Here is a 27,370-nt window from a genome sequence, read left to right as displayed (position 1 = left end):
AGAGGATGCTTTTCCACTCCAGAGGTAGGTGAGTGGGGAGCAAAGCAGAGGCATATGTCAGCAGGAGATAGCATAGAGCAGACCACTTCAGAACAAGCTTTTGATTCCCCCAGTGCTTCCTTTGTTGGAGAGAGGATTGGGATGAGTCCAAGCAAGCTATCCAAATGGCCAGCTGGGACTTGTTAGTTACATTACGCAACTGTAGAATAGAGATGGGAGGCCAACCGCACTGTTTCTTCACTGTACAGCCAAGAAAGATCTTGCAGAGTGGATTTTGGAATAAGGAGCAAAACAGGTAGGCACTCCCAAGACAGAAATTTCCAGGAAGAAATTTGTTCCAGTTTGGGGGTGGCGACAGATAAATGGGGAATTCCAGGAAAGTTTCAGGACAGACTCCATGATATAGAATAGATGCAGAATAATGGTAGATTCCTTCATCGAATGCACACTGGAGTTACTACCATTCCTGTACTATAGTTTGGAAACAAGGATATCAGGGTATCAGTTTTTGCTTAGATGGGATGCCCAACCTGGCTGAGATTTCATTTTATCAGATACATAAACTTCAAATCAGAAAATTAATTCAGTTCATTTTTAAAGTAAACAAAAACAATTGCTCCAAGAGAGTGCATTCTGCTTTTGCTGTAAGTCATTTGGGCTTAGAGAGCACTTCTTCCTATGGTATTGGAGAAGTATTTCCCTTCTAGGATGTATGGCCCATTTGGAAGTTAGTTAGCAATGCTGCTGGAAAAATATTTGGCATTCAGAATGCTTTTGATGCTTGTCTGGTTTGCACATGTATGATATGCATGTGGGATTTTTTGAATAAATCTAGCCATTGTGGTTTCTAAATTTGTGGCTTAACATGTCTGAATAAACCACAGTTCAACAATAAAGTGGTTTAGTGTGACATGTTGTAGTGTATAGAGGAGGGCCATGAAGGACAGAGGAAAGATCCATTACCAAGGTAACATCAGATAAACATGGGTTGAGCTCAGGCCAATAAAGTGGTTTACAAAAACGCCTCAGGCAGGCCCCTCGTTCATTCTTGTGAAGATAACAGGAGAAGGGAGAGCTCTTTCAGCTCTTGCGAGAATTGTTACTATAGCCATTCTAATAAAAGTAGCTCTAGGCCTACACAGTGTCTGTTTCTTAGTCTGGTCTACTGTAAAAGGATGACACATGTGAACCCAATCCCTGAAAAGCTGTGGTCAGTGAGGATTGGCACAGCATACGTTTGCTCACCATGCAGAGCTTCAGATGGGGAGATACTTATACTACTTTTAAAAGTGGAAGCCTATTTTTCAGGGGCTAGCTTTCAAACCTGGAAACAAATATGAAGGAAGACTACAGGTTCCTCTTCTATAGAGAAGGAGGAACCAAGTGCAACTTTCTGCGGAGATAATTTAATATTCTTGGGATGGAAAACACAGAAGGAAAAAATGCCTATACTTCTTCAACATGGCACCTTCCTAATATGTTAGACTACAACCTCCATCATTTCCAGCCAACATAACCATTATGGTGGGGTGGGGGTGGGGACTGTGAGAGGGCTGACTTGCTGCTTTTATAACATTTCTCCACTGGCAGGTTTTACAGTCCTGTGGACTTCAGCAGGAAACAGGAAGGATTAAAGATTCTATAACAGTGTTTCTCAACCTTGGCAACTTTAAGGTGGGTGGACTTCAACCCCCAGAATTCCCCAGCCAGTGCTCTATAGGCTAGCAGAATCCAAACCCTGATTGTATTGGCTGAACTTGGGCATGTGGTTTTGCATGCTACCTGCAAAATCACATGGCCAAACTTGGAAACTTGATTCCAATGAAATTTGATTCCGATGGGGCTGAGAGAAACTTGATTCTGATGGGGCTGAGAAGCAGGACAAAGCCTATAAACAGATTGATCTGCTGTTCTTTAACTTCCTGAAAACTGGTTTAACCCGTTCCATGTGTATATATCAGGTGCTGGCACTGAGAATCAAAAAGTTTCAGAAAAACTAAATAGATCTGCTAACTTTTCTGTACTGGTATAATGCTGGATGCTGCCTTGGGACAGGAATCAGGAGCAGTCAGTCTGATTTTTCAAAGTGGTGACCAGTGTAAAAATGGACAGGGTCACTGCATCTCTGATATTAAAGAGAAAGAATCCCCCAAAATGCAGATGTTCTTTTCTCTTCTGCATCATTGATAAAGAACAGAGCCCACGCTTTCTTGGTATTTGGTCACCAGTCATTCTGGAGAATTTCAAAATGTAGAGCCTATCTTCCTTTTCCCCCACTACATGCTACTCTTCCCTTACTCCCTTTTGATCATTCTGGCCAGGAACTTTGAGTGCAGCACATCTAGACATGAAAAAGCTTGAGAACATATCATGAATAAGAAGCTCCATATGCTCTCCAATTCTAGCAAATATGCACAGAGCTCTTTTCCCCCACTCCTCCCCATCAAACAATTCACAACAGTTCCTACAATGAAAATTTGCAGGTTCCTAAGAAGATTGCAGAGTTCCCATTTCTCCACCATTTCTCCGCCTGCTGACTGTTCTGTTTTTAATTACAGTATATCTTAAGGCTACATCTCCACCTCCCATTCCCAGTACAGCCCTGTGCACATATCCTAAATCCAGCAGTGGCTTCCAGTGCTTGATGGAAAATGTGATGACTCAACAGCCTGTTTCCAGGCCTTCTTCCAGCCACTGGGTGGAGGAATCTCTTGCTTTATTTTGAGGCCAGCTCTATCTGAAGTCAAAGGCAGAGGACAGAAGGGATTTTTTTCCAGCTCTTTAATTGTCACTCCATTGGTCTGTCATCCTTTCTCCAGGGATCGAAGCAGAAGCTCTGTACAAGGAACGACCCACTGAACCAGCAAAGGAGCTGCTGCTCCAGGTTGGCTGAGCTCTCCTTATATGAGAGGAATTGAGGAGACATGCTTGCATAGTGGATTAATTTGCACAGGAAGTGCTCCACAGACATTACTTAGCCTGCCTCCTTGCACTATAGGGGTGGTATAGTATTCTCATGTTTTCTAATGAGTGGCTGAAGTGAAAGGATTTGGATGTGTTCTGAGCTGAACATGTTTTTAGCCTGAGTTAACAGGTGTGCAGTGTGACAAACAGCAAATCAACAAAAGGCAAGAGGGACATTTAGACCAGGTATAGAGCAAGCATTTTGATGGTGCCTGCTTCCAGGCACAAAGATGGCAATATGAGGGTGAAACAGATGAAATGAGAGCAGATAAGCAAGATAATAGAAAAAACACTTGTTGGGAGAAGAGAGGAAAAAAGTCTGATGCAATACTGAAGTTTACATGGTCGTTGCTTTAAGATGGAAAGTGGGAGAAGACTGATTGAGATATCTGCAGATTTTAAACCCTTGTACATAATAAAAGTATGGATTTTAGTATTTTTCTTATGGGCATTACATGGATGTTCTTTAACTGTTTCTCCCTGGAGTATTTTGAAATACTATGTGAATATATATGTATACTTCATGGGTAGTGACATTTGCTCTCATTTGTTGCATTCCAGATATATTAATGTGCTTCGGCATGGTGCTTTTTTCCTTTTTATGTGGCTCCAGATTGTGGCAATTAATATTTCTCTCATATGAGGTATTTGCTCACAATCACTGTGACAATATTTCCCTCAAGACCTGTCTTTCCTTAGATAGAGAGCTTGGCCAGTTCTTCATAATTTAAAATTCTTCTTCTAACTGAGAATTCTCAGAGGCCTCACTCTTTAATTTTTAGCTTTTTACTAAACTGAGGCCATTTCATGAAATCCCATCATATCTACTTTAGGTGATGAGTATTAAAATGGAAGAAGTCCAAATTTTAGTGCCTAGTTGGCATGCCAAGATGTCATTTTTTTCATTCATACTGTCATACTCTGTAAGGTGATTTGGTTCATTGTTCTAAAAATACTTCGTAGTTTGCTTGATTTGACATAATATGAATATTTCTTTAAGGTATTTATATGTAATAACTGAACTGACTCTTCAAAAATAAGTTGCAGCATAATCAACGCTTTGAGCAATATTATTGCAGCAAGGATCTTGTACTGTGTAGGTCAGCCTTTCCCAGTGCAGTGTCCTCCTGATGTGTCCCCATCCTCCTGGGAGTTGTGGAAGTTGAAATTCCAACACATCACAGCCCTAGTTAAAATCCAAGAAGATTGACATCATCTGCGCAGATTCCAGGTTTGCTTTGAGTTTGTGGAACTAGGCTGGAGCATCTTGCAGCCCAACAGACTCTCCTTTCCTCTCTTTTTCAGAGCCCACATGAAACCCTGAGAAGAACGATTCTGAGTACACATTGTTTAATACTTCCTCCATTTTCCTCTATTCTTACTTTTCCTAATGACAGTCTTTAAAAAAAAACAAAAAACTTTGGATCCTGCTACTTGGCTCTGCCTTAGCTATACAGAAGATATTTTATTATATACTATGCTGACTGAAATATGCCTAGCTGATGGATTAATGCTGGCAAGAATTCCAATTCTAAGAGAAATGCAAAGCCTGAGCTGGTTCTTTGCAACCACAGACTCCTGGAAATCAGCCTTTCCAAACAGCTTCCCATCCGGAAGCCAGCTGGCCCCCTCTTCTGCTTTGGGTAATGGCAAGAAGCTCCACCCCCTCCCTTCCCTCACTGTTTCCCTTTATCCAGCAGAAAAAGCCACCTGGAAGGAAAAAACCCAATGCAAAGCCAGCCACAGCCCCCAGCTCCTTTGTCAATTGCCACTGAGCTTCTCCTCACAAAGAGAGTCCTTTTGAGATGCAGCCAAACAGTTACAGCCATTGAGAGGAAAAAAAGTGGGGGGGGGGAGGGAGCATAATAAATATGAGATGTCTATGTACTACTGATGCATATATCTATCAAAATAAAGAGAGTCCTTTCAAGGTATACTCAGATGTGGATTTAGGTAGGGTAAGGTAAAGGTAAAGGTTTCCCTTGACGTAAAGTCCAGTCGAATCCGACTCTAGGGGGCGGTGCTCATCTCCGTTTCAAAGCCTTGGAGCCGGCGTTGTCCATAGGACACTTCCGGGTCATGTGGCCAGCATGACGACACGGAACGCCGTTACCTTCCCGCCGAAGCGGTACCTATTGATCTACTCACATTTGCATGTTTTCGAACTGCTTGGTGTGCAGAAGCTGGGACGAGCAACGGGAGCTCACCCCGCCGCGCGGTTTCGAACCGCCGACCTTCCGATCGACAGCTCAGCGGTTTAACCCGCAGCGCCACCGCGTCCCGTCTAGGTAGGGTAGTTTTTCTATTATTAAGACACAACACAATATATTAACATGATTCATAGAGTTTCTTTCTGGGCTGCTTGGCACTGTCCTCAACATGGAACCCTTCATATAGGTTGAAGTAAAAGACGCATAATCTTAATTAAATTGTTTGTTTAAATATTTATTTAATTTCTAGGCTACCAAATTCCAAATTACTCTGGGAACCCTCACAAAGTTAAAAGATCAACAATTCGGTAAAAATAACAACATCCATAGAATAAAACCATCCTTTAAAAGTCACAACCAACACATGGAATTGCATCTGGAAGGCACCTGGTAACCAGTGAAGCTCATTGAACAGGGTTGCTGCAGTACATGGGCAAAACGAGGATTGCTCACCACTGCTTATGCTGCTGCATTCTGGACCAGCTGCAGCTTCCAAGTGGTCTTCAAGGACAGCTCCATGTGGAGCACATTGCAATAGTCTATCTGCAAGGAACATACTTAAGCTGACTGAGAATCATGGGAGATGTCCAACACATTGTACGGGGCCATTTTACGGAAACCAGGTGTTATAGATGTTATAGATAAACCTTCCCCCTTCTCTTGTGAGACTAATCCTTTTGTCATCCAGTGAAGTTGTTTTGCTGTGGGCTTCTACCCCGACAAGAGTAAATACACCGGAACAGACATACGAAGCGGCTTTATTTTGAGACAGGCCATTGGTCCGTCTAACCAAATAGCTCTCTAGGTCTAGAAAGGTCTTTCCCAGCCCTAGGCATCTGTTTTGCATCTAACGCATACTTAACTTGTGGAATTTATGGCCACAGATTAGGATATATTCAGGCTTTCATAGCTGTATTTGGGTATTTAAAAGATTTATATGCTACCTACTGCCTTTTGGCTCTTACTGTATAATCAGTAAGTCTCTTCCCATTCATTTAGAATAACGTCGGAGATTCTGCTTCAGGTCCCTCCCCCCTGTAGTGTACTGCTATGAGCTGCATTTCCTAAGGAAATTTAAGTGACATGATTATTAAGTTATATCTGGTCAAGTTAAAATGTGGAAATGTTGGGAAAGCAGATGAGGTTGTATAATGCTTTTATTTTTGTGGTAATCAGTGCGAAAGAGTAGAGCTGTGCTGTAATTGTTCCTCTATTGCAGTGGGTTAAAAAAAAGTAAATAACTATTATGCCTTTACTGTTGGCTTTATATTAGTTTGTTGGCATTAAAAAAAGTTTGATATTCAACCATATCATCATCATATAAATGAAGTTTTAAAAACTCCAATCTAGCAGAGTTAACTATATATTCTTGTGTTAAAATGTAACATATATGATCAATTCTGCTATATCAGACCAAAGTTCTACATCATCTAGCATTCAGTGGCCAAAAATATGCCTACGAGAAGCCCACAAACAAGACAGAATTGCAGCAGCACCATTCCACTCACATTCTCCAGCAACTAACATTCAGAAGCATACTTCCTCTCACCCTGGAAGTGAGTTACAGCCATCACTTCTAGTAGCTACATTACCCTCTAATCTTCTTTTAAAGCCATCCTGATTAATAACTGTAATTATATCTTTTATATGTGAACTCCATAATTTAACATTATACCATGTGGAAAAACTGTTTATTTTAATTGGAATTAAAATTTCTACCTGCCAGCTGGTAGATATTATCACCCCCATGTTCTTGTAGGTCTCCAGAAGAATCTGATGGGCCACAGAAGCAGAATGCAGCTCTTAATGGAATGTTGGCCTCATCCAACAGAGCTCTCTGTGGTTTTATGCAAATTTCTACAACTCCATCAGGAACATTTGCACTTCTAAACAAGGAAGGCACTTCAGTTCCTTTTTTAAATAACCAAAATAATGGAAAGTGGACCAGTCATTCACAAAGGGACTGCTGCTGCTTCCTAGTCACTATGGAATGTTTCTAAAAACCATTAATTTAAAATAACTCACTAAACCTATAATTACTGCTCAAGCAAGTTGTCAGTCTGCAGAACTAGCATAACATCAGAAGAGCAACTGTGTGCAAGAGCAAGAATCTTCTACCAAGATGTAATACAATTTTAAGAAATTGATTCCAAAGTATAGAAGGCAGATCCCATGTCTAAAAGTTGAAAACCATTGGCAACAATTTTCCAAATATTTTTATCAGTCCTACTTAGGCTTCAAGGTAGGACCGTTGCTTGCAAAATAGGTTGTTTACCCCTGAGGTACCATCACCTCCTAAATTATATAAGAATATGTGTACTGAAGAAAGCTTGTCCTCCTACCTCTTCATGTTGGGGAATATTAAGAAAGTGTTTCTTCATCTCAGATTCTTTGCTGTTACACAAGCTTTCTTTTCATTCCTCCTGAGTAATTCCCACAAAATCTAATGCATAATGCATGCCCAGTAATCTCTCATTGTCCCAGAAAACTATAAACAGGAATTAGATTTCAGTCAGGCATGAATGAAGAAACACACAGCTTCCTTGCAGGCATGTTTCCCACCTTTGGCAAGCAGACCTTCCCTTCCTTAGAATCAGAAGGTACAACAGAGAGGCTTGTAACACCCTTACAAATATCTTGCAAAGAGAAAATCAATAGAAAATGTCTGAGAAGATCTAGAATCAGTCCCTGGGACTGGAATGATTTGATATTCCTTTTTCTTGAATGGCTTCTAGCAATGCTTCTGGGAGAAAATAACTGGCTGCTTCTTTTCCTGCTCTGCTTCTTCCTCTCCTCAACTTGTGTGGGTACCAGATGCTGTTGCTCCTGTTCCAGCCCTTTGTTTGGCCTCCCAAAATGGCACATCTACTTGAGGTGAGCATCCTTTATCTGGTCTTTCCCTGTGAGGTGGATTAGCTTCTCCAGGCTCTAGCTTCCCTTTCCTCTGCTGGGGATGGCAAGGTGGAGGCTGGTAGGCAGCATCAGGGAGTTGCCCAGTTGCTTCTTTGGGGGTTGACAGGGCAGGGGTGAACTTCCCCTCTTGATATGTACATTTGTGTGAGTGTATGTGTGTGTGTGTGTCCTACTTGGTTGGCCCCTGGAAGCCAGGCAAGTTAAATTCAGAATGTATGGGTGTAAATTAGCAATACTTACAATTCAAGATTTAAAAGCAAAGGAAAAAATCCAAATAAAATATCTCCACACCCTACAGATGAATACTTACTTCACTGATTATCTAATACACTGATATATCAAGAACATTTGCTGATGTATGTTTGAAGATCAAAGACTTTAACATGTGTGGTTTATAACCATAGTGGGAAAGGTGACAGACCTTATAGGCTGCCTGACTGGGGTACTGAAACCCAGAATGTGTCAACCTAAAAATCTCCTACAGTAAGAGTTTGTGGTGTACACGCGAGTGCTTTAAGGCATTCTCTCAAGCAAACAAGTTGTGAAAGCCGATTATTGGTGTGCATGATTCAAAGTCTGGAACACATCTGCAGCATGCGCATGCAATGTTCATTCACGCAATACATTTCAAGTCTCCGCAATGTTTCCATCTTCCCAAAAGGTCTACCATAATCAATTTGTTCATCTTTAAGGTGTTGCAAAATTCTTTTCCTTTTTTTCCCCCCAGCATAACAAACATTAATTCAAACTAAACATAAACACATTCCATTTGAGGGGCAAAACTTGCCAGCAGGTTGACCTGACAGTGAAAACAGGCTGAAAAGCCTTCACTGACCTAACTCAGGTCCTCCAAAAATTCCAGAAAATTACCCGTGGCTCCAAGGAGTATGAAATTCTCCATTGGGTGGGGTGAAAACTACACGCACTGCAATTTACTTTTCACTTAAGTTTTGAGATATTAACAGCTTTTTCTATTATAGGTTCCAGCTTAGGTTTCGCTGTCCTTGAAACTCCAAAGAGGTTTCCTTAATTTCGACTTCGGCGTTTCCGGGAGAAGAGCGGAACGCCTGGTGGCGGGCCAGGGCCGGACTTCGCTTCTGCAGAGGGAGCGGGAGAAAGAGAAAGAGAGGAGGGATCTGGGCACACGTTTTACTCGGGCGCCACACGGAAGCTTGCTCGAGAAGTTGTATTGCGTTGCTTGGCCCTCTGGACTGTTCTGGCGTTCGGCGTAAGAAGAGCCAAGCCTTCCGCGATCCCCCCGCGGCCCCCCCCCCGGAATTCTTGTCCGCTTCCACCGACCGGTTCTTTCATGCCGGCACCAAACACCCGGGGCCAAACGCAGCCTCACTAAGAGACACACACCCAAAGACTCGGGCACGCCCACACGGAGGAACGCCGCTGCTGGCGAGGCTCGCAGCCGCTGTTTCTCTTTCATTCACGCGGACGCGCGCGAACGCAGGCACGCACATTCACACACACACACACACAGCAGCAGATCCTTTCTCCACCCGGAGAGAGAAGCGTTTCCGTGGAGTGGCAGGCACAGATACCCCCCCCCCCCCCCGCCGCCGGCCGCTCTCGCGAGGAGCCTTGCCCTAACCCGCCGGCCACAGGGAACGTCTGTGCTGGCGTCGCTGGCATCCTGCATGCCAATGTTTTGAGGTCACCCTCGAATGCGGGAAGCCTGTGGCCGCAGAGGCAGCTACAGCTGGAGAGCCTCCGGGAGAAGAGACCTGAGGGGCGGCTACTTTCCCGCTGCGCCTCTTCCTCTCTGCAGCTTGCCCGGGCACCCGATGCTGCTGCTCCCGCTCCTGCCCTTCGTTTGGGCCCCCGCGCTGGCGCATCTCTGGGAGGTAAGCGCATCCTTCGTCCGAGGTCTTTCCTCACGGAGCGGATGGGCGGGCTTCTCCGGGTGGAGTCGGGCAAACAGCGGCAGGGAATTAGTTTGTGAGAAAACTAACGAGTCAAGTGGACACGTGCAGCACTAAGACGTGACCAGGTTAAATGCGTGCGTGAATACAACCCGTCGGTGCTAACGCAAGACTGCAAAAAGAGATGGGAGGCAGTCTGAAGATAAGTTCCTAATCCAACCTCCCCCAGCATGGGTGCCCTCCAGAGGACTGGGTGGCAATATCCATTAGTCCCGCTCAGTGTTTCTCAACCTTGATAACTTTAAGACCTGTGGACTTCAACTCCCAGAATTCCCCAGCCAGCAGGCGGCAGATACGCCAAATTTATTTTATTTATTTATTTATCAAATTTTACCGCCCCCCATCTCCCCCCCCATCTCCCTTCCTCCTCCTATTTTCCCCACAGCAACCTGTGAGGTGAGTTGGGCTGAGAGAGAGTGACTGGCCCAAGGTCACCCAGAAATACTGCAATGAGTTACATTATTACACTTCACAACCTCTCATTCGTTCTTATCTCATCTGAGAATTTTCTTTCCTCCCTGTGTGGTTTTATTAATGTTTCTGTCTGAAGCTGATGAACTCTAAACAGACAGAGGCACAGCTCTGTGACTTGGTTCCGGGGAGGACCTCTCATGTTGTTTCCTTTTGGGGTAAACGAAGTACAGAGTGCAAGAAAAGAGTAAGAAAGAGTAAGAATGAGATTACAAAAGAAAAGAAAGCATAACAAAAACGATTCTATACCAACACTGTTTCCTACCTCTCTACATTTTTCTGGCTTTAGAAATCATCCTTGCTTCTGCCACATCAATACAATATTTCATACAATGCTGTTTTTCTTTAAGCTTCTCTCTGTTTTTGAGGTTCTAATCAGCTTCTTCCAAATGTGACTTTCTTAGTTTTCTTCTTTCTCTCAACCCACTCATTTTTCCTTCATATATTTGTTTTGCAATTCAATCATCATTCCCTCTCTGTATATGACCAAACCACTTCAAAATGCTTCTTTCATACTGGTCATTTCCTTTAGTATTCAATCCATATTCATTTAGCATTCATTCTTGATACTATTTCTTCTTCTTTACCACGTGCCCTAGTCCCCCATTCCTGCTGCATTTAACTTATTTTTATGTAGCTTCTAACATATCCAGTTCGCACTTCTGTATATCAAAGTAGGCAGAAGCAGACTCTTGAACACAATTTTCACTTCCTCCAACAAATTCCTCATAACAGCCAACATACTACCCACTGCCTTTCTACCATTATTTGGACATGTTAAAATGTCTCCGTCCATTTTCCTATGTTAGTTAAATTTTCTACCAAGGTACACAAATTAATCTGCTTGCTCTAGTTTATACAATTAATGTATAACTTGCAACCATTCACTCCAGTTTCCTTGTGAAATATAACTACAGAGTCCTTGGTGGTCTCCGAGCTTGGTTGTTTGCTTGCAGATTTTTCATTACCCGACTAGGTAACATCATCAGTGCGAGCGAGTGTGGGGTTTGCTCCCTGTTTATATATAGTTCCTGTGCCTTGCCAGTGTTGGTGGGGGTGTAGTTCCTTGATTAGGGTATTGTTTTCTGCTTGATTGTTTGTTTGATTGTTTGTCTTCCATAATCCTTGTTGCATCATTCAGTGTATTACTGTCTGCAAATTATTTAGATTCTCGGCCAACAACATGGCACCATTTATATAGAAAAATATATGTGCATTTACATCCCTAGCCAACATACTTCTATAGTCAACCTATGGATTCCTACTTTCTTATGTACTCACACCCTGATACAAGTTCATTCTTTCTGACATATATTTTAGCCCTTTCATTCATAATTAAGTCTACACTTTAACTTCCCTGCATGTATTCGTCATATCTAGTCCATAAGATAAGGCTACCTTCATTAGGATCTATTATATCCTTTCCCTTTCTCTTAGTTAACACACATCTTCCCTCCCTCCCTCATTACATTTCATTTCATTTCATTTTTCATACTTCTTATCATTTACTTCTCTTACATTCCCAGGGGCAATTTCCCATGTGCAATGGTCATAACCATACAGCCCACAGATACTGACTTCTGCCTCAATCACATCTTTGGTCAATCAAGCCTTTAACTTAATAATTTTTAGTAAGATAGTATAAACTAGATTACCAGCTTTAGTCATGCCTGTGCATCATGCAGCATTCTTTGTTAATAATGGTAAGGGCATATTTGGCACAATGTGGCCAGTAGGTGGTCAGAATGATATTGTTGGAGCAACGGCTGAATATAGAAATCAATTATACGTACGTACACTGTGTAGTTTCCTTGTCATTGTTTAAAAGCAAAAGCAAATTTAGAATGTTGCAGATATTAATGGACCAATGGGGAAGGGGATGAGGGGTTGATCCTTTCCTTGCCATCCAATTTTTATTTAGAATTATGCTTTTTGTTTTTTTCCATCCATTGGTAGCTTTTTTCCCAGATGGTAGAAACAGTCAGTGAAGAGCAGGTTTAGCAGGTTTTCCTGCTACTATTTTGATACTTAAATTTTCACATTTTACAACAAGCACAAAAGCTTAAAAGGGATTGCATAGGAAGAAGAAAAATATTAATATCTGGCTTGACCCTATGTTCTCCTCTCAGACCCAGCCCTTTCCTGGGCACCGACCAAATCGTATGCAGGGGTACCCCTACAGCTGTAGTATAATAACTTGACCTTTGAACCAAAGGAGCATGACCAAACAAACTTGCAGCACACTGTAGAATGAAGCAAATGCAGTTCCATTGAACAAGAAACAGGATCTAGCTGGACATACTGGTGAATTTGGTTTCCAGGAAAGCACAACTTGGATGCTGGTGATGAGATCTTGGCATTGTGTGATCAGCTTAGCTAGAGTCAAAACAATGAAAATGGCTTTCTACTAAGAAGGAAGCAACATCTCTCCTTTAAATAGCTCTGTGGCTATAGAGATGTTCAACAGAATTCTTCCTGATCAGCAAAGGGCGATACCAGGCTGTGAGAGGTCTTCTGTGTTCAACCCACATTGTGAGGCAGGCATAATTTTAACTGATAGCTGCAAGTTGCACTGTCAGTACTGACCATACAGTATTCTGTGCTGTCTGAAACAGCAAGCCAGAGTTTCACAGGCAAGTACAGACAAAAGAGAGAAATGAGTAGCTGTCTGGCATAAACCTTGTGTGGTTTGGTATCACACATTTTCCCCTCTTTGTCACATGCTAGCATTATCCATTTCCTGAAGAAATCTGTAGTGCGGATGAGACATCAAAGTGCCATGGAACTCTCCATTGTAAGATGTTCAGAGTCCAGCCAGGAATTGGCAACATCTTACATTAGATACAGAGAAAGTCATGATGGGGAAAAGGTCTCATTATGTTAGAAATCTCTCACTGCAATACAGATGCAGTTTTGACAGTGTGGGGTTTCCTTCATCAAGAGGCCTTTGAGGTTTTCTTATCGTTTGTATTTTATTTCTTTTTAGTCACCCTGAATGATGAAATTGAGTAGAAAGGTGAGGAAATAATAATATGTATTCTAATCACCCAGGATGACAGATGCAATCAAACAGAATGGCAAAAACCTTCAGGTGGAGAAGGAGTATCAGATGAGAAAGGTAAGGCTGTTTTACCCATCATCCCTGGGAACTCACAGATAGAACATTACAGGAATAATCACTTGTACCATGGGCCATCAAAATTATAATGTGTATAATATAGCTCCAGGGAAGAACGAGGTAGAGACTGAAGGGTGTCAGCAAGAGGTGGAAAGGTTTTTCCCATCTTTCTTGCCTTAATTTCTAAGAGAGGAGGGGAGGAATGGGCTTGACTTGGGGAATGTAAGATTTCCTCTCCTTTCATTCAGTTCAGCATTAAACTTCTACCTGGCTTTCTTTGGTACCAAACTCTATGGGAACCTAAGTTCGAAAAAATCCTCTTAAGCCAAAGATTCACAAATGTCATAGTTGCAAAATATGCTGGCCTATGGTTTAACAAATTAATCCAATTGGCTGGGTTTACACAACAGACTGAAGCCCAAAAATACAGAGACTGGATTCATACAACATACCAGGGTAAACAATAGCTGTCTAGTTTGAGATACATTTTGTCATGCAGATATAGTCCAAATGATCCTGGCATTGGATTACATCAAATGGCAAGTTTGTGCTTGTGGAATGTATTTATGCCTGTTGGCCTAAAGTGAGCCATGGGATTTCCTCCAGTTCCCCATACCGACAGTGGTTTTTGGTGCAATATCACACATTGCTTTGATTCACCCAACATGTTATGTCAACCTTTTTTAATGGACACTTTAGAATTTTATGAGCATGTTACAAATAATCTCAATAAATTGTTGCCACTATGGATATATCCAGTCACAAAACTCAGTTGAGATTGCTTCACACTAATCCCTTAGCCTTTCAGGGTGTTCTCTACCGTTTTAGGTTATCTTCATCTCTTTTTTTTTCTGGGCAGGTGGTAAGGCTTCAGGACAAAGCACTGGGCTCAGTCACTCAGAGTTATTTTCTAGAAATGCCTCTGGGGTCTATGGGGGGCCCAAAGGTTTTGTGGGATTATGCTTAAAGTTTGTGCTTTCCTTTGTAGTACACAAGCTTCCTACTTCATTTTAATGAAGTATTGCTTTTTTAAAAAAGGTGAGGCACAAAAGAAGGTGTTCATGGACTGTGCACACTGGCACCACATTGTTGATACACACATTGAGTCATTAACTACAGGTTACAGGTCACAATGTCTGGTTTTGCAGAATACGTTAAGCCAAAATGAAATATACTATAATAGGAATTAGGGCAATCCGTGACTGTAGCCAGTTTCAGAGAGTCTTCCAGTCCTCTGGATCAGCTTTTCTAGAAGCACACTATGCTGCAATGGATAGAGCAGTTCATCAACACTGGGTGCTCCACCCTGAACAAGCAAAAATATCCTGCTAGCACTAAGATTCCATTGGATACATCCCATATTGCATGTGTGTCGGAGAGGAGCAGTAGTAGGCCACTCATTTAAAAACTTGAATTCATTCTTTATTTTCCAATACCAAATGAAATCAAATTCTATTAAAATACAGAGTGCAGAGAACTGATGTTTCCTTGAGTTTTTTTGTCAGTATTAATTAAATCAGGCTACATGCTTGCGCAACCATTAATTGTAGCATGCAGGAATTTCAAATAGGTCAGTTCAGCACATGCCACATACATAGCAATTACCAGAGGAAATTGTCAAGGAAAAGACTAGCATAGACTGTAAAACAGGCTTTGCAAGCAAACAGGAGATTTGGTACTTCTTTTTTTTTTTGCAGTGAGGAACTAAATACAGTATTTATTTCTACTGTAAAATAAGCACAAATCCTGATAATTATAAGATCTTAAAATACTTCTTCACCATGGATTAGTAACAACGTTCTTCCTTGAACTGCTAATAAAGCCACACCTTAAACTGGATTTATTCATCCAAGATGCCTACATATCTTTCCTACTGCAGATTTATTTCAGCATAAACTGAGTGTCATTGATTAGAGTTCGCTTATTCAGAAGTATGAAATATTTATTTCATCTGGGAGAAATATGTAGGTGTAAAAGTAGAAAATGGTAAACAATAACAGTATGAGTGATATTATAAGATCCTATTATATTGCAACGGATTAGTAGACATGGAGAGAAAGCAGGCATCCAGATTTGTTGAATGGTTTGATTTTTGTGATTCTGTCCTTAAATGCACAAGTTTTATCTGAGAGCTGTAGATGACAGAAAATTATTTTTTTCACTTTTCTACATCTATACCTGGCCACATCTGGAAACCAATGTTGCTTTGTCAATCTGTTTTACATTTCATAATTTAGGAATATGAATTTAAATGTATGTGGAGCATAAAGTGCTGGAATAAATGTGGCTCTTTTATGATATTCATCTTTAGCCACTTAATCAAGTGCTGTGTTTTGCATCTAGATGCAAATAGATACAGTGATCAGTCAATTTCTTGTAATAGATGTTGTATGTCAATTACATGAAGAAACAATGACCCTGGTATGTGAACTACACAACTGTAAGTCAGGTTTATGTTGATACTGAAGTAGACATTGATGATGTCTTGGTGAAATTTCTGATTCCTCAGTTAGCTGATTATGTGCCACTGATATATGTCAGGTAGAGAAGAAGCATTGGGAATAAAGTTAAAGGCACCAGATGATAGAAAGCAATACAGTTGTTGAGCACCTTATGTTCTGTCTTCTGCAGGACACCCACTGAATGTGACCATCAACAACCGGGGTTATTCAAATGCTCTCTTCCTAACCTGGGAATATCTCTTGGGAGGTGCCCAGGGCTTCGCATTAGCTCTTTATGACTTGGACACAAATACTCTGCTACAGAATGGATCAACTGCACTCAATAACACCAGCTTCAGTTTCCAGGGTTTGCTTCCTGGGACACAATATATTATTGAAATCACGGCATTGCTTGCTTGTGCACAGAATTCCAGTAGAAGAATCACTGGGCAGACAGGTAAGAAAGAAGCTTATAGCTTGGGATCATTTTCAGCACTTGGATGTATGGTAATTGTCTTCTAGCATTTTCATTCATACATTCAGTGTTTTGTCATGTCATCAAGCCATAATAACCAAAACCAGTTACACAAAATCAAATCATATAAGTTTTGGGCACATCACTTGGAATTGTATGAATCACATGAAGTCATTGTGAATACAAGAAACTTTACCTGCAAACAGAATAGAAAATTTATCACAGCTACTTAGTTTAAAACTTCAAGATATAAGTGTAGAGGAAAGGCCATTATTCCATAATCCATTCCCAGCTGTTGCCTTTCATTAGCGAAACATCTGAATTTGGAAGACAGAAATGAAAGGTTGTTTTTGTGCTATAACACTGTTTTCATTAAGACCTCATTCTAATTTTTAAATATTGTTCTTCGAAACAGTTATATACATTGGAATAAAGCTTACAAACAAGTTAATTTGTTTCTTTTTATTGCCTGTTTCATGATTTTTCATGTAAGTAATATAAATCTATTCCTCCAAATCTGGATAGACTTGCATCATACAGAACAAAATGCTAATTATTTTTTCTTTCTAGTTTTGTATTTCAAGTGCATATGGAAGTAAACAAAGGCACACTGATATGTAGCCCATCCATGTGACTTACACAGAAAACAGATGTAATTGTGTGGCGATAGTGCCAGAATCTGCAGTATGTTGGCAGCAATGTCAGCTCAGGATTGTTTTGCAACAGACTGTTCCTAGTATGGCAGTGCCATAAGCACTGTGCCATTCTGACAATGTCTTTGTGGGCATTGGAACCGCAGAAGCCACTCATTGCAAAGGTAGTTTATAATTTTCTATTGGACCATCTGATATGGGTGTTATATGTTAGAGACAAACTGTATAGAATGTTTTGTTGCATAGCCAAGTGCTTTTCAGGCTTATAATAATCTCAGAAAGGTACATGTGCTCATTAGCAGAAACTTGCTCAATGAATTTTTTTTGGACAAATCCTATTTTTAGTGCAATTCAGAGCTTTCATTGTCAAGCTGCAGGAGGATGCAGATAGAGTGACACCGCAGATGGTTTTGAGAAAGTATTTGAAATGCCTGGCAACAAAATGGAAATAAGCTGACTATTTGCATATAGATTGCCCTACATGAGACTATTTGCATATAGCATTTTGTTGTCTAATCCTGGATGCACCAAAAGAGCCTTCTTTCTCAATAATTATGCCTAAGCTCTCATTGTCGACCTTTCTTCTGTTTGTCAAACTGCAAACTCAACACTCACATAAAATTTCGGAGTATGTAACATGAGGACTTCAGATATAGGCTTGAGGATAAGTGAAAAGTGTAACATGCTGGTATGGATGCCTTCTCTCATTGGCAAAGATGTTTTTTGAACTTATGTCTTTCTTTTAAGTACCATTACCTGTGCGGGATGTTACCTTGAGTCACAAAAGCCCCTCAGTGTTATTGGCCTCCTGGAGTGAACCGCCAGGTGGGAAAGATGGGTACCAATTGGTTCTCTACCACATAGACTCGCAGGCGCCTGTCAAGAATGCAACCACTGCTAGAGGCACCACCAGTTTCCGCTTTGAGAAGCTTTTACCAGGCAGCGAATATGCCCTCCGTATCACCACACGGGCTGGATATTACAAAGCAAGCACTAGTGCACGAGAATGGACAGGTATTGGGAATTGGTACACTGACCAATGGGTTAGAGAATAACATCAATTATATGGAGGTGAAAGTATCAGCAGAATCCATCCAGCTCTAGCAATAGGCCCTTGTTATCTGAATGTCCATATACTGTATATTTCATCAATAGTTTGGGGGGTAGGGCTATAAAAAAGTAGGCATTATTGAGCCAAACTTGGTAAACCCATAAGAAGTTTATGAAATAGACATCTGAATATCTATTTCATCTTCTTCAGGCAACAAACAAGACAGGATCTTTTCTTCTTTTGAAGCAAAGAAGCACAGTTTGAGGTACATCTGAAAGCTTTGGGTGCAGAGCCCCTCAAAAAGTTGTTTCAAATTGTAATGTTAAATGACACAAGAAGGAAACAATTGAGTCTAATGAAATATAAGTAAGTGAAATATATTTCATTAGTTCTAACTTAGTTCAGTTTAAATGTCAACAAAATTAAACCAACTTTCATTTTTGTCCAAGCCAAACAAACCAACCCCAAACATACCACTCAAAGGCCATCTTGGTCTAGAAAAGGTATAAGTGAATTGGCAGAACTATAAAAAAACCACTCTGGCTCAGCTAGTTTATAACGTATTTATAAGGTAGCTATAGGCTAGTTGTTTCCATGGATTTGTGAGAAAGATGGATTCCTCCAAGGAGTGGTGACTCTTTCTGGCTCTCTTCTGTCCCCACAGCTCCCACTGCTCCCAAGACATTGATATTCCAGAACAACAATTCCAGCTCCAGTTTGATTGCCTCATGGACTAACTCAGAGGGAGCAGAATGGCTGTATTTCACTCTCCAGAACCTGCATACCCCTGCTGACAGCAGGACAGTGTCACTTAGGAGAGGCCTAGCTAACTATACCTTCCAGCACTTAGAGCCAGGAACACCCTATCACCTGGATGTTAAAGCTGTGTCTGGGCCTTACCTGGTTAAGGGTCCCAATATTACTGCTTATACATGTAAGTATGCAGCAAGCTAGCTGCTTACAATACTTGGAAGGTGGGCAGGCCCTATGAAGTCAGGTGAACTAAGAATTAACTTCACCTGCGTGAGAATAGAGAGTTTCTGTTCTAAGAGGCCAAAAGCTTTATCTGCCGTTGTTTCATAAGGATAGCAAATTTGGAACACCCGGCCTTTTGGAAGGGAGTAAAAACTTGGTTATGCCATCTGGCCTGGAATGGGAGGGGGGACAGTTATTCATGGGGGTGGTTGGCCCCATAGGGTGCCAAGGTTAAGATCTTCCCATCTGGAATTTTATATTTTATATTGTGTATTTAGTATTTGTATTTGTATTTTTAGGTATTTATATTGAACTGTTTTAGTGATTGCTATTTTTATTATTTGTAAGCTGCCCAGAGTCATATGTGAGATAGGTGGCAAAGAAATTTAATAAATAAATAAATAAAATAGCAAATAACCTCTGTGTGAACAGATGGAATTTTTAGGCTGGTCATTAAGATAGACTTATGGTGTTTGTTCTATACTTGTGTTTTGCTAGTATAGGAGAGCCTCCAGAATTGTCTTTTTGTATAGGTAAACTATATATATATATATATATATATAGTGTTTTATATATATATATATATATATATATATATAGTTTATGTAGTCACAAGTTTAGAATTTCAAAAAGCTAATGATGTACTTTAATTCGGATTATCTTCTGCAATCGATGGCTTAATTTTTAAAGCAGGTGGTTCCTTCAGACCCTTTTGCCTAGTGTTAGGAAGCTATCTTTGTGTTCTAATTCTAATATTTTCCTTGTAGAATTTGCAAATCCTGATATTTTGTTACTTTTTCCATTTGTTTTTCATCAGTGTGACCATCACCTGGTAGTGCTTCATCTATGAACCACCCTTTTTTCTTTTCAATAATTATAATGTCTGGTGTGTGGTGTTTCAGGGATCTGTTAGTCTGTATTCTAGAATCTGACAAGATCTTGACTTTTTCTGAAACTTTTTCAGATGTATAGTCCCAGTAGTCAATTTTTGTTTGCATTATTATTAATGGACATTGGAGATGTCTGCCGTCTCAGTTGACATCTGTCTTGCGTGTTTGAAGCTTCTGGTAGCAAAGCTATTGCCTTTGTAGCTCTCAGCCTAACTGAAGCAGAGAGAATGACCTCCAAGGGAGAATTGTTGTTGTTGTTATTTTACTTCCTTTGCTGGAACTCAATGTGTTGCAAATTGAGTCTTTTGTCCCCTTCTAATCTAGGGGACAAAAGGGACTATGTTCATTTCCTGCTTTGAAGTCTGTGTTTCCCCTACATCCATTTTATGTTTTTTATTGAAACTATTCCACATTTTTTCTGCATATTGGATTAGATTCATGTTCTAAATATATCCTTATCTATTTGAGCAATCCAGAGCAGAAAAGATCCATCCTGATTGGGTATTCAGCTGGATATGGTCTGGAAAAATATGCAAGTCCTCTGTTTTGGTACTTACAGTATGTCTCCCATCACAAGACTCCACTGTGCTAAGTAGATCCTCTACTTTATTTTCAGGGATGAGACAGAGAACCTGGAAGTATGTGAGCAGTTGAGGATTTGAAGAGCTATGATTGATTGATTGATTGATCAACTGATAAATCTTTAGAATGTTTATATAACAATAGGTTCTCTGTATGTGTGTGAAATAAGGGAGATGTAGGTCCACATTCTACACAACATTTGCCCTATTTAGTGGCCTCCAAATATATTGAAGTATATCTTTTATCATCAGTAGCAATCACTGATTGTTTGATGGAATTGAAAGAAAGAAAGGTCCCCTGAGTCATTTTCTGACTCTTTGGGGGACGCTGCTTTCACAATGTTTTCTTGGCAGACTACAGAGCGGGGTGGTTTGCCATTGCCTTCCCCAGTCGTAATTACCTTTCCCCCAACGAGCTGGGCACTCATTTTACCGACCTCAGAAGGATGGAAGGCTGAGTCGACCTGAGCCGGCTACCTGAGAAACCAACTTCCACTGGGATTGAACTCAGGTCGTGGGGAGAGTTTTGGTTGCAATACTGCCGCCTACCACTCTGCGCCACACGAGGCTCTTTTAATAATTATTTGATGGAATTATGAAAGTTATAATTCAACACATCTGGAGGGTACCTGGTTGGACATGGTTAATCAGAATTATTCTGAGTAGTTTATTTATTATGAATGTTGATCCTTCCTTTCATCTTTTCACAGACCCCCTGAAACCAGCCAATGTAAATCTGATCAACTATGACAGAAATAGCACTTTGAAAGCTTCATGGAACTCAGCAGCTGGCAAAAGAGAATACTATTTGGTGATTCTGCAGAAAGGAGAGAGCAGCATTATGGTCAGAAACATATTGGTGGGGGGGAACAGCACATATGTCATCTTTCATGACCTGGCCCCTGGAAGCCACTATACTGCCTGGGTTACAGCTGTTGCTGGGCCCCATAAAGCAACTGCAAAAAGCATCTCTGCCTGGACTTGTAAGTAAGAGCTGAAGTTCAAATCCTATAGGAAGAAGGGAGAGAAGTGATTGCAGTGTAACCTCTTCAATACCTGCCTGGGAATGTTTGATTTGAGGGGGATGCTGGTTGAGAGAGATAAATACACATTGTCTTCCACTCTGAAATTGGCCTCCAGGAGGGTGGGGGGGGCAGTATATTTGCATTTGGTTCCTGGGGGCAACATTTAGGATATTGTGGAGTGGGAGGCAAGGGCCAACAAAAGCAGTGACATAAAATGGGTTTGCCTAAGATATGTGTACAGATTTTTCTTAATTTTTTCTTGAATTAAAAAAAAAGATGCTGAACTATTTTAGAGTATATTCTACAGTTTTCCTGTGTTTTCAAAATCAAAATGGGAAAATGTGGTCTTGACTTTTGGCAGTTACAGGAGGAGACAGCTCATGGGATTTCAACCAAGGGGCTATAAGCTGTCAACCCCTGGTGTATGCCAATCAGTAGCTATGATGATGGTGGACAGAGACTGCCAGATAACATCTGTCTAGTTTGAAATTACAATTAGTTGTGGGACCATATAATCTCCCCTGAACTCTAGTAAGGAGAAGGGGAATGGAAATGTGATCTGAATGCCAGAACAGACAACCATTACTGGCTTTGTGGTCTTTTTTGTTGCACTGTGCCATTTCTCAGACCACAGCTTCCCATCTTGGATTGTTCCAGATCTTTTACAAGAAAACCTGCACAATGTTCTGGTCCTTTTTTCTCCCTTTCAGATCCCATAGCTCCATCTAGCGGGAATTTATTGAATCAGGGCAGTGCCTACATGCTTCAGGCTCATTGGCAAGAGGCAGCTGGGACTGGTTATGTGACAACACTATATACCATGGAGCCACTCACTGTGTTGCAAAACAGTTCATTGCCTAAGCAGTCCTCCAGCCAACTTTATGAAGGGTTAAGACCAGGCACTCGATATGCCTTGGAGATCTGCACTGTTGCAGGCCCCCACATTTCTCTACCCCTCCATCTCAGCACCTGGACATGTGAGTGTCAGGAGAACAACACTGTTCTGTCATGCAGAGTTACCAGGGTGGGGCACTGAAAGTGCAAAAAATGGAAAAATTACATCAGGGGTGCAAAAATGCAGCTCACCAGCATCCTTTTTCTGTTGCAACATATGCCTATTTACATACATGCGTGTTCATTACATATATATAAATTGAACACACATATGCAAAATATTTCAATATTGAAGTACAGTATGTAAGCTTTAAAAAACCTGATATACCCAAATGACTACAGACACAGCTTGAAACAGTAGTAGTTATTATAGAAGAACTAAAGCAGGTTCAGTGCACAAATCAAGAGAATTAGAATCCCTGTTAAACTGACCATGTGACTAGATCATACACAAAACACATGCAACATGAAAAAGGCAGTTATTCAGCAAGACCTAAGGAAACAATGTTTGAATTTGAGAGAAGATTTGTCTAGAAAACTATCTGTAATATTTCTAGCAACGGTGTGTATTTAAATATTTTTGCAGATGAAAGTTATAAAAAAGAGAACAAGAAAGCCAAGGATAGACCAGCATTTGAGATGAGATGGAGAAAAGGAAGGCAAAGAGTGACCTAAAAGCAGAGCTGAGGAATAGTTCCTTTCTAGGGATGGAGTTGAGAAAAAAGAATGGCTGCGATGTTCATGAGGTTCATGGGGAAAACTTATAAAAGGGATGGAGAAGAAGTTAATTGTGGAGTCCTTGGTACTCTCTGAGCTTGGTTGTCTGCTTGCAGACATTTCATTACCCAATTAAGTAACAACACTGATGATGTTTAACCCTGAGCTACAGATATTCTCTTCTGTTGAAAGAAATTAATTATATGGACCAATGAGAAGAAACAGGATTTAATACAAAAGCACATCTACTCTTGTCTGCTGGTTTGAGTGCAGTGGTAACTGGCTTAGCTGAAGAAAGGGGACCGAGAGAAAGAGAAAAGGGACAGGGTGGGGGTTTGCTCAACTGAGCAGCAAGTATGAGGATGCTGCCTGAATGGCAGAAATTTTCCCCTCCAAATCCTCGAAATTATCTTTTGTCCAAGCACATGCATACCCCACACCACCACCACCTGGAATTTAGTAAATGAAAAGGAGACAGTGTCAAGTTCTCACTTTCAAAAAGAAGAAAAATTGAAAGTTGTTTTTCTTTCTCTTTCCTGAATTGTGGTGAGGGGGAAGAATTGGGCAATTCTTTAACATAATCTATTTTTGTCAGTGAGTGGCACTGATTTGGCACATGAGCAGGAAGTAACAGGTAGAACCCCAGAATTACACATGATTCCAGAGTCTCAGGATTCACAGCTTTCTTCCAAACTTAACATCAGAAAAATAAGTATAGACATTATGTCTGTGTATATGCATCTATACAATAAAACTAAGTAACCTATAAATTCCTTGAATAGGAAAGTTAAAATCAGCATAGATGATTTGGTTTGGGCCTTGGTGACAACTTCTCTACCTTAACCCTTATGCAAGACCTTGCAACCATACTAGCATGAATGAGGAAGGGTGGAAATATTAAAAGAAGGCAATAGAACCCACCAAAGGTACTTACCACAGCTCATGCACATCTGTCCTCTCCTTTTTACTCAGGCTATCATTTACAAAATATGTGGAAGCTTTCTAACAGCAGAGCCCCTTCCCCCAAGTGGGGGAGGCCAAAATATTTGGCTTTTTATTTTTTTAAAGTAAGGATTTCTGGTGAGGCAAAAAGAATGTCTCGACTCTTGCAGAGAGTTCTTCACCTTCTTCATCCCTTTAAACACTTCCACCCCCACCTTTTCCAGTCTTGAAACGTGCCCCTTGACTTCCCTTTTCCTGACAGAATTGTGCACTTTTGTTCTAGTAAGTATGGCCTCTTCCAATATTGCAGCACAAAAGCTGATTCAATTTTTTTAAACTTCTAATGTAATTCTTAAAAACACAGGAGTCCACATAAGATTTGGGTTTGGCAGTCCTTGCTGTACATGGTTTAATATTACAGAGGGTGAAGAAAACACAGATAGTGCCATAATTATTATGCCTGGTAGACTTTATGCAGGGACGCGGTGGCGCTGCAGGTTAAACCGCTGAGCTGTCGATCGGAAGGTCGGCGGTTCGAAACTGCGCGGCGGGATGAGCTCCCGTTGCTAGTCCCAGCTCCTGCTCACCTAGCAGTTTGAAAACATGCAAATGTGAGTAGATCAATAGGTACCGCTTCGGCGGGAAGGTAACGGCGTTCCGAGTCGTCATGCTGGCCACATGACCCGGAAGTGTCTATGACAACGCCGGCTCCAAGGCTTAGAAACGGAGATGAGCACCGCCCCCTAGAGTTGGATTCGACTGGACTTTATGTCAAGGGAAACCTTTACCTTTACCTTTAGACTTTATGCATGGATTAGATTTTTTTAAAGCAGCTATAGGAAGAACATGCAACCATTAGCAGGTTGTTTTTGATGAAGGCCCTGATGCACAGTCTGTTCCACTGACAAGTAGGATCCAGCTGTTCAGAACCTTGTGATCAAGACCTGTCTGAGAACCAACTAGTCTTGGTTTAGGTTTCTGTGTTTCCTTCAGGACACATGTTACTAGTTTTAATTTCTGGGCAGCTTTCTAGGAAATAACTTTGGTCAATTGTAAGTATTTGCTTATAGTGTAAAATCTGTCTGAAATTGGTTCCTTTCTCCTCCCTTCAGATCCTTTGCCTCCAGAGCACCTGAAACTCAGCAACGATGGTCACAGCATGAGGTCACTCCATGCTTCTTGGCAGAATCCCTCCAAAAGTGGAGGCTTCTATGTAGGAGCTCTCCTGGAAACCAAATCCCTGTTAGTGATAAAAAATGTGACCCTGGCAGAAACTAATATCACCTTTGAAATGCTAAGCCCAGGACGTCAGTACACTCTGAAGTTGGCAAGAGTGGCTGGACCATTTCAGTCTCATGTTCAAATAGTTAGTGACTGGACATGTGAGTATGCTGCCATTCTCAGCAGTAGTAGAGCAAGCAGCCTTCTCCATTGTGGCACTTTCCAGTTGGGCTCAACTGCAGATGCATCATCCCAACCCACCATTTACCATACTGGTTGGGGATACTGAGAGATATAGTCCAACTCATCAAAGTATTGGGTTGATGAAGGGTTGCAGCAGCAGATTTCCCCAGTAAATCCTGTCCTTGTTTCACTTTCATTGAGTCTATATACCCACAAGTAGAAATTGTATTAGCAAACGTACTCATCTCAGTGAAAATAAAGAGAGGAAGAGGAAAAGCAGAGGTGGAAATGGCAGGAAATTTGTGAGTTTGAATTTTGTGTGGACCTGGCCTGATTTTTGCTGAAGTAAGAGCTTGATCCTATTTAGAAAGGTAACAGTTCTTCATCCAAGTTCAAAATTCCCCAAGATCTCAGATTTTGTATTTGACTTTGGATTTTGTAACTTGTTCAAACATTAATTGTATCATCTTAATTCACATTAAGAGGTTAATTGTATCTTAATTTGTATTAATAGTTTGCAAGGCAAGAAAAAATCCAGGGTTTCTATATCTGGATGAGTTTTCTGTATCTCTTTGCTATCATCTAAGGGACCGCCTTCTCCCAGTTGTTTCTACCCTTCCAATTCAATCTGGTAGATTGGGCATGCTACGGATCCCATCAGCCAGAGAATGTCAGTTGACGGGGACCAGAAGGCATGCCTTTTCAGCCATAGCGCCTGCCCTCTGGAATATTCTCCCCTCAGAGATCAGGATGTCCCCAACCCTGTTGGCCTTTCGTAAGGCTGTGAAGACCTGGTTATGTGCCTGGGCCTGGGGCCCCGAGTGTGGTAATGGTCCCGTTTCTTGGTTGTATTGACATCTTACATTGTTTACTTGGCAGCCATGTATATTTATTTTTTATTGTAATTGTTTTAATTGTAATTGTTTTATTGTGTTATGGTTTTTATTGTTGTGAGCCGCCCAGAGTCACTGGTTGAGATGGGCGGCTATAGAAATTGAATAAAATAAATAAATAAATAAATAAATCTAGTGGTGTCTGGATGCTTACAGCCCAGATATAGTACTCCTAATAAATTTGATAAATGACTCTCATAGATGTGATCTTTACTACTTTTATTAATTGCTCCAAGATAAGCCACTTTTTACTTGGAACTTCTTTCCTTCCAAATAACATCTGTTCTTGTGCCTGACCTCTCCATCCTAGAATGTTACAAGTTAGTAATAGATAAACCTGTTTCCTTTCAGACCCTTTGGTTCCATCAGGAGTGATGCTGGCCAGTAGCAGGTGGTCCAGCAGTCTTGTTGCTTCTTGGGACCGACCCCTAGGTGACAGAGACCAGTTCTTCCTGCGATTCTACAGTCTGGAACAACCTTTGCAGAGGAACATCACAATTGGGCCAAGCATGCTAAATTTTACCTTTGAGGGTCTTCAACCTGGCAGTCAATACTTATTGGAGGTTACAGCATTGGCAGGACCATACCGAGCTTCATCTCAGGTGGTTTCTGCATGGACATGTGAGTATTCAAATGTGTTTCTGCAAATAATGAGACCCCAGTAGCTGAGACTTTCCTGAACTGACAGCTTTTATTGCGGACTAAGATCTCAGTAAGCCTAAGAATGAATAGAGTGATGTATAAACTACTCATGCAGATGCTATGGCAATGTCCTTGTGCTCACTTGACAGATTATAACAATTTTCCATTCCCATTGAGTTG

At 41.0% G+C, this 27,370-nt stretch overlaps 1 protein-coding gene across 1 annotated transcript in view; it reads left to right on the top strand.

The window, feature by feature from the left end:
- Positions 1–9,658: 9,658 nt before the first annotated feature.
- The window catches only part of LOC134493082 (receptor-type tyrosine-protein phosphatase V-like), a 56,204-nt gene continuing 38,492 nt past the window's right edge, over positions 9,659–27,370 (top strand). Inside the window, exons 1-9 of the mRNA XM_063297349.1 lie at positions 9,659–9,940; positions 13,541–13,607; positions 16,239–16,505; positions 17,924–18,190; positions 18,892–19,161; positions 21,384–21,656; positions 22,409–22,675; positions 25,364–25,633; positions 26,900–27,169. Of these exons, the coding sequence (XP_063153419.1) occupies positions 9,761–9,940; positions 13,541–13,607; positions 16,239–16,505; positions 17,924–18,190; positions 18,892–19,161; positions 21,384–21,656; positions 22,409–22,675; positions 25,364–25,633; positions 26,900–27,169 (2,131 nt within the window). The 5' untranslated portion in view covers positions 9,659–9,760. The remainder of the gene's footprint in view (positions 9,941–13,540; positions 13,608–16,238; positions 16,506–17,923; positions 18,191–18,891; positions 19,162–21,383; positions 21,657–22,408; positions 22,676–25,363; positions 25,634–26,899; positions 27,170–27,370) is intronic.

The sequence above is a fragment of the Candoia aspera genome, chromosome 3 (assembly GCF_035149785.1).
Source record: "Candoia aspera isolate rCanAsp1 chromosome 3, rCanAsp1.hap2, whole genome shotgun sequence".
NCBI lineage: Eukaryota > Metazoa > Chordata > Lepidosauria > Squamata > Boidae > Candoia > Candoia aspera.
The sequence above is the reverse complement of the archived record's forward strand: the minus strand, read 5'-3'. Positions and strand labels throughout refer to the sequence as shown.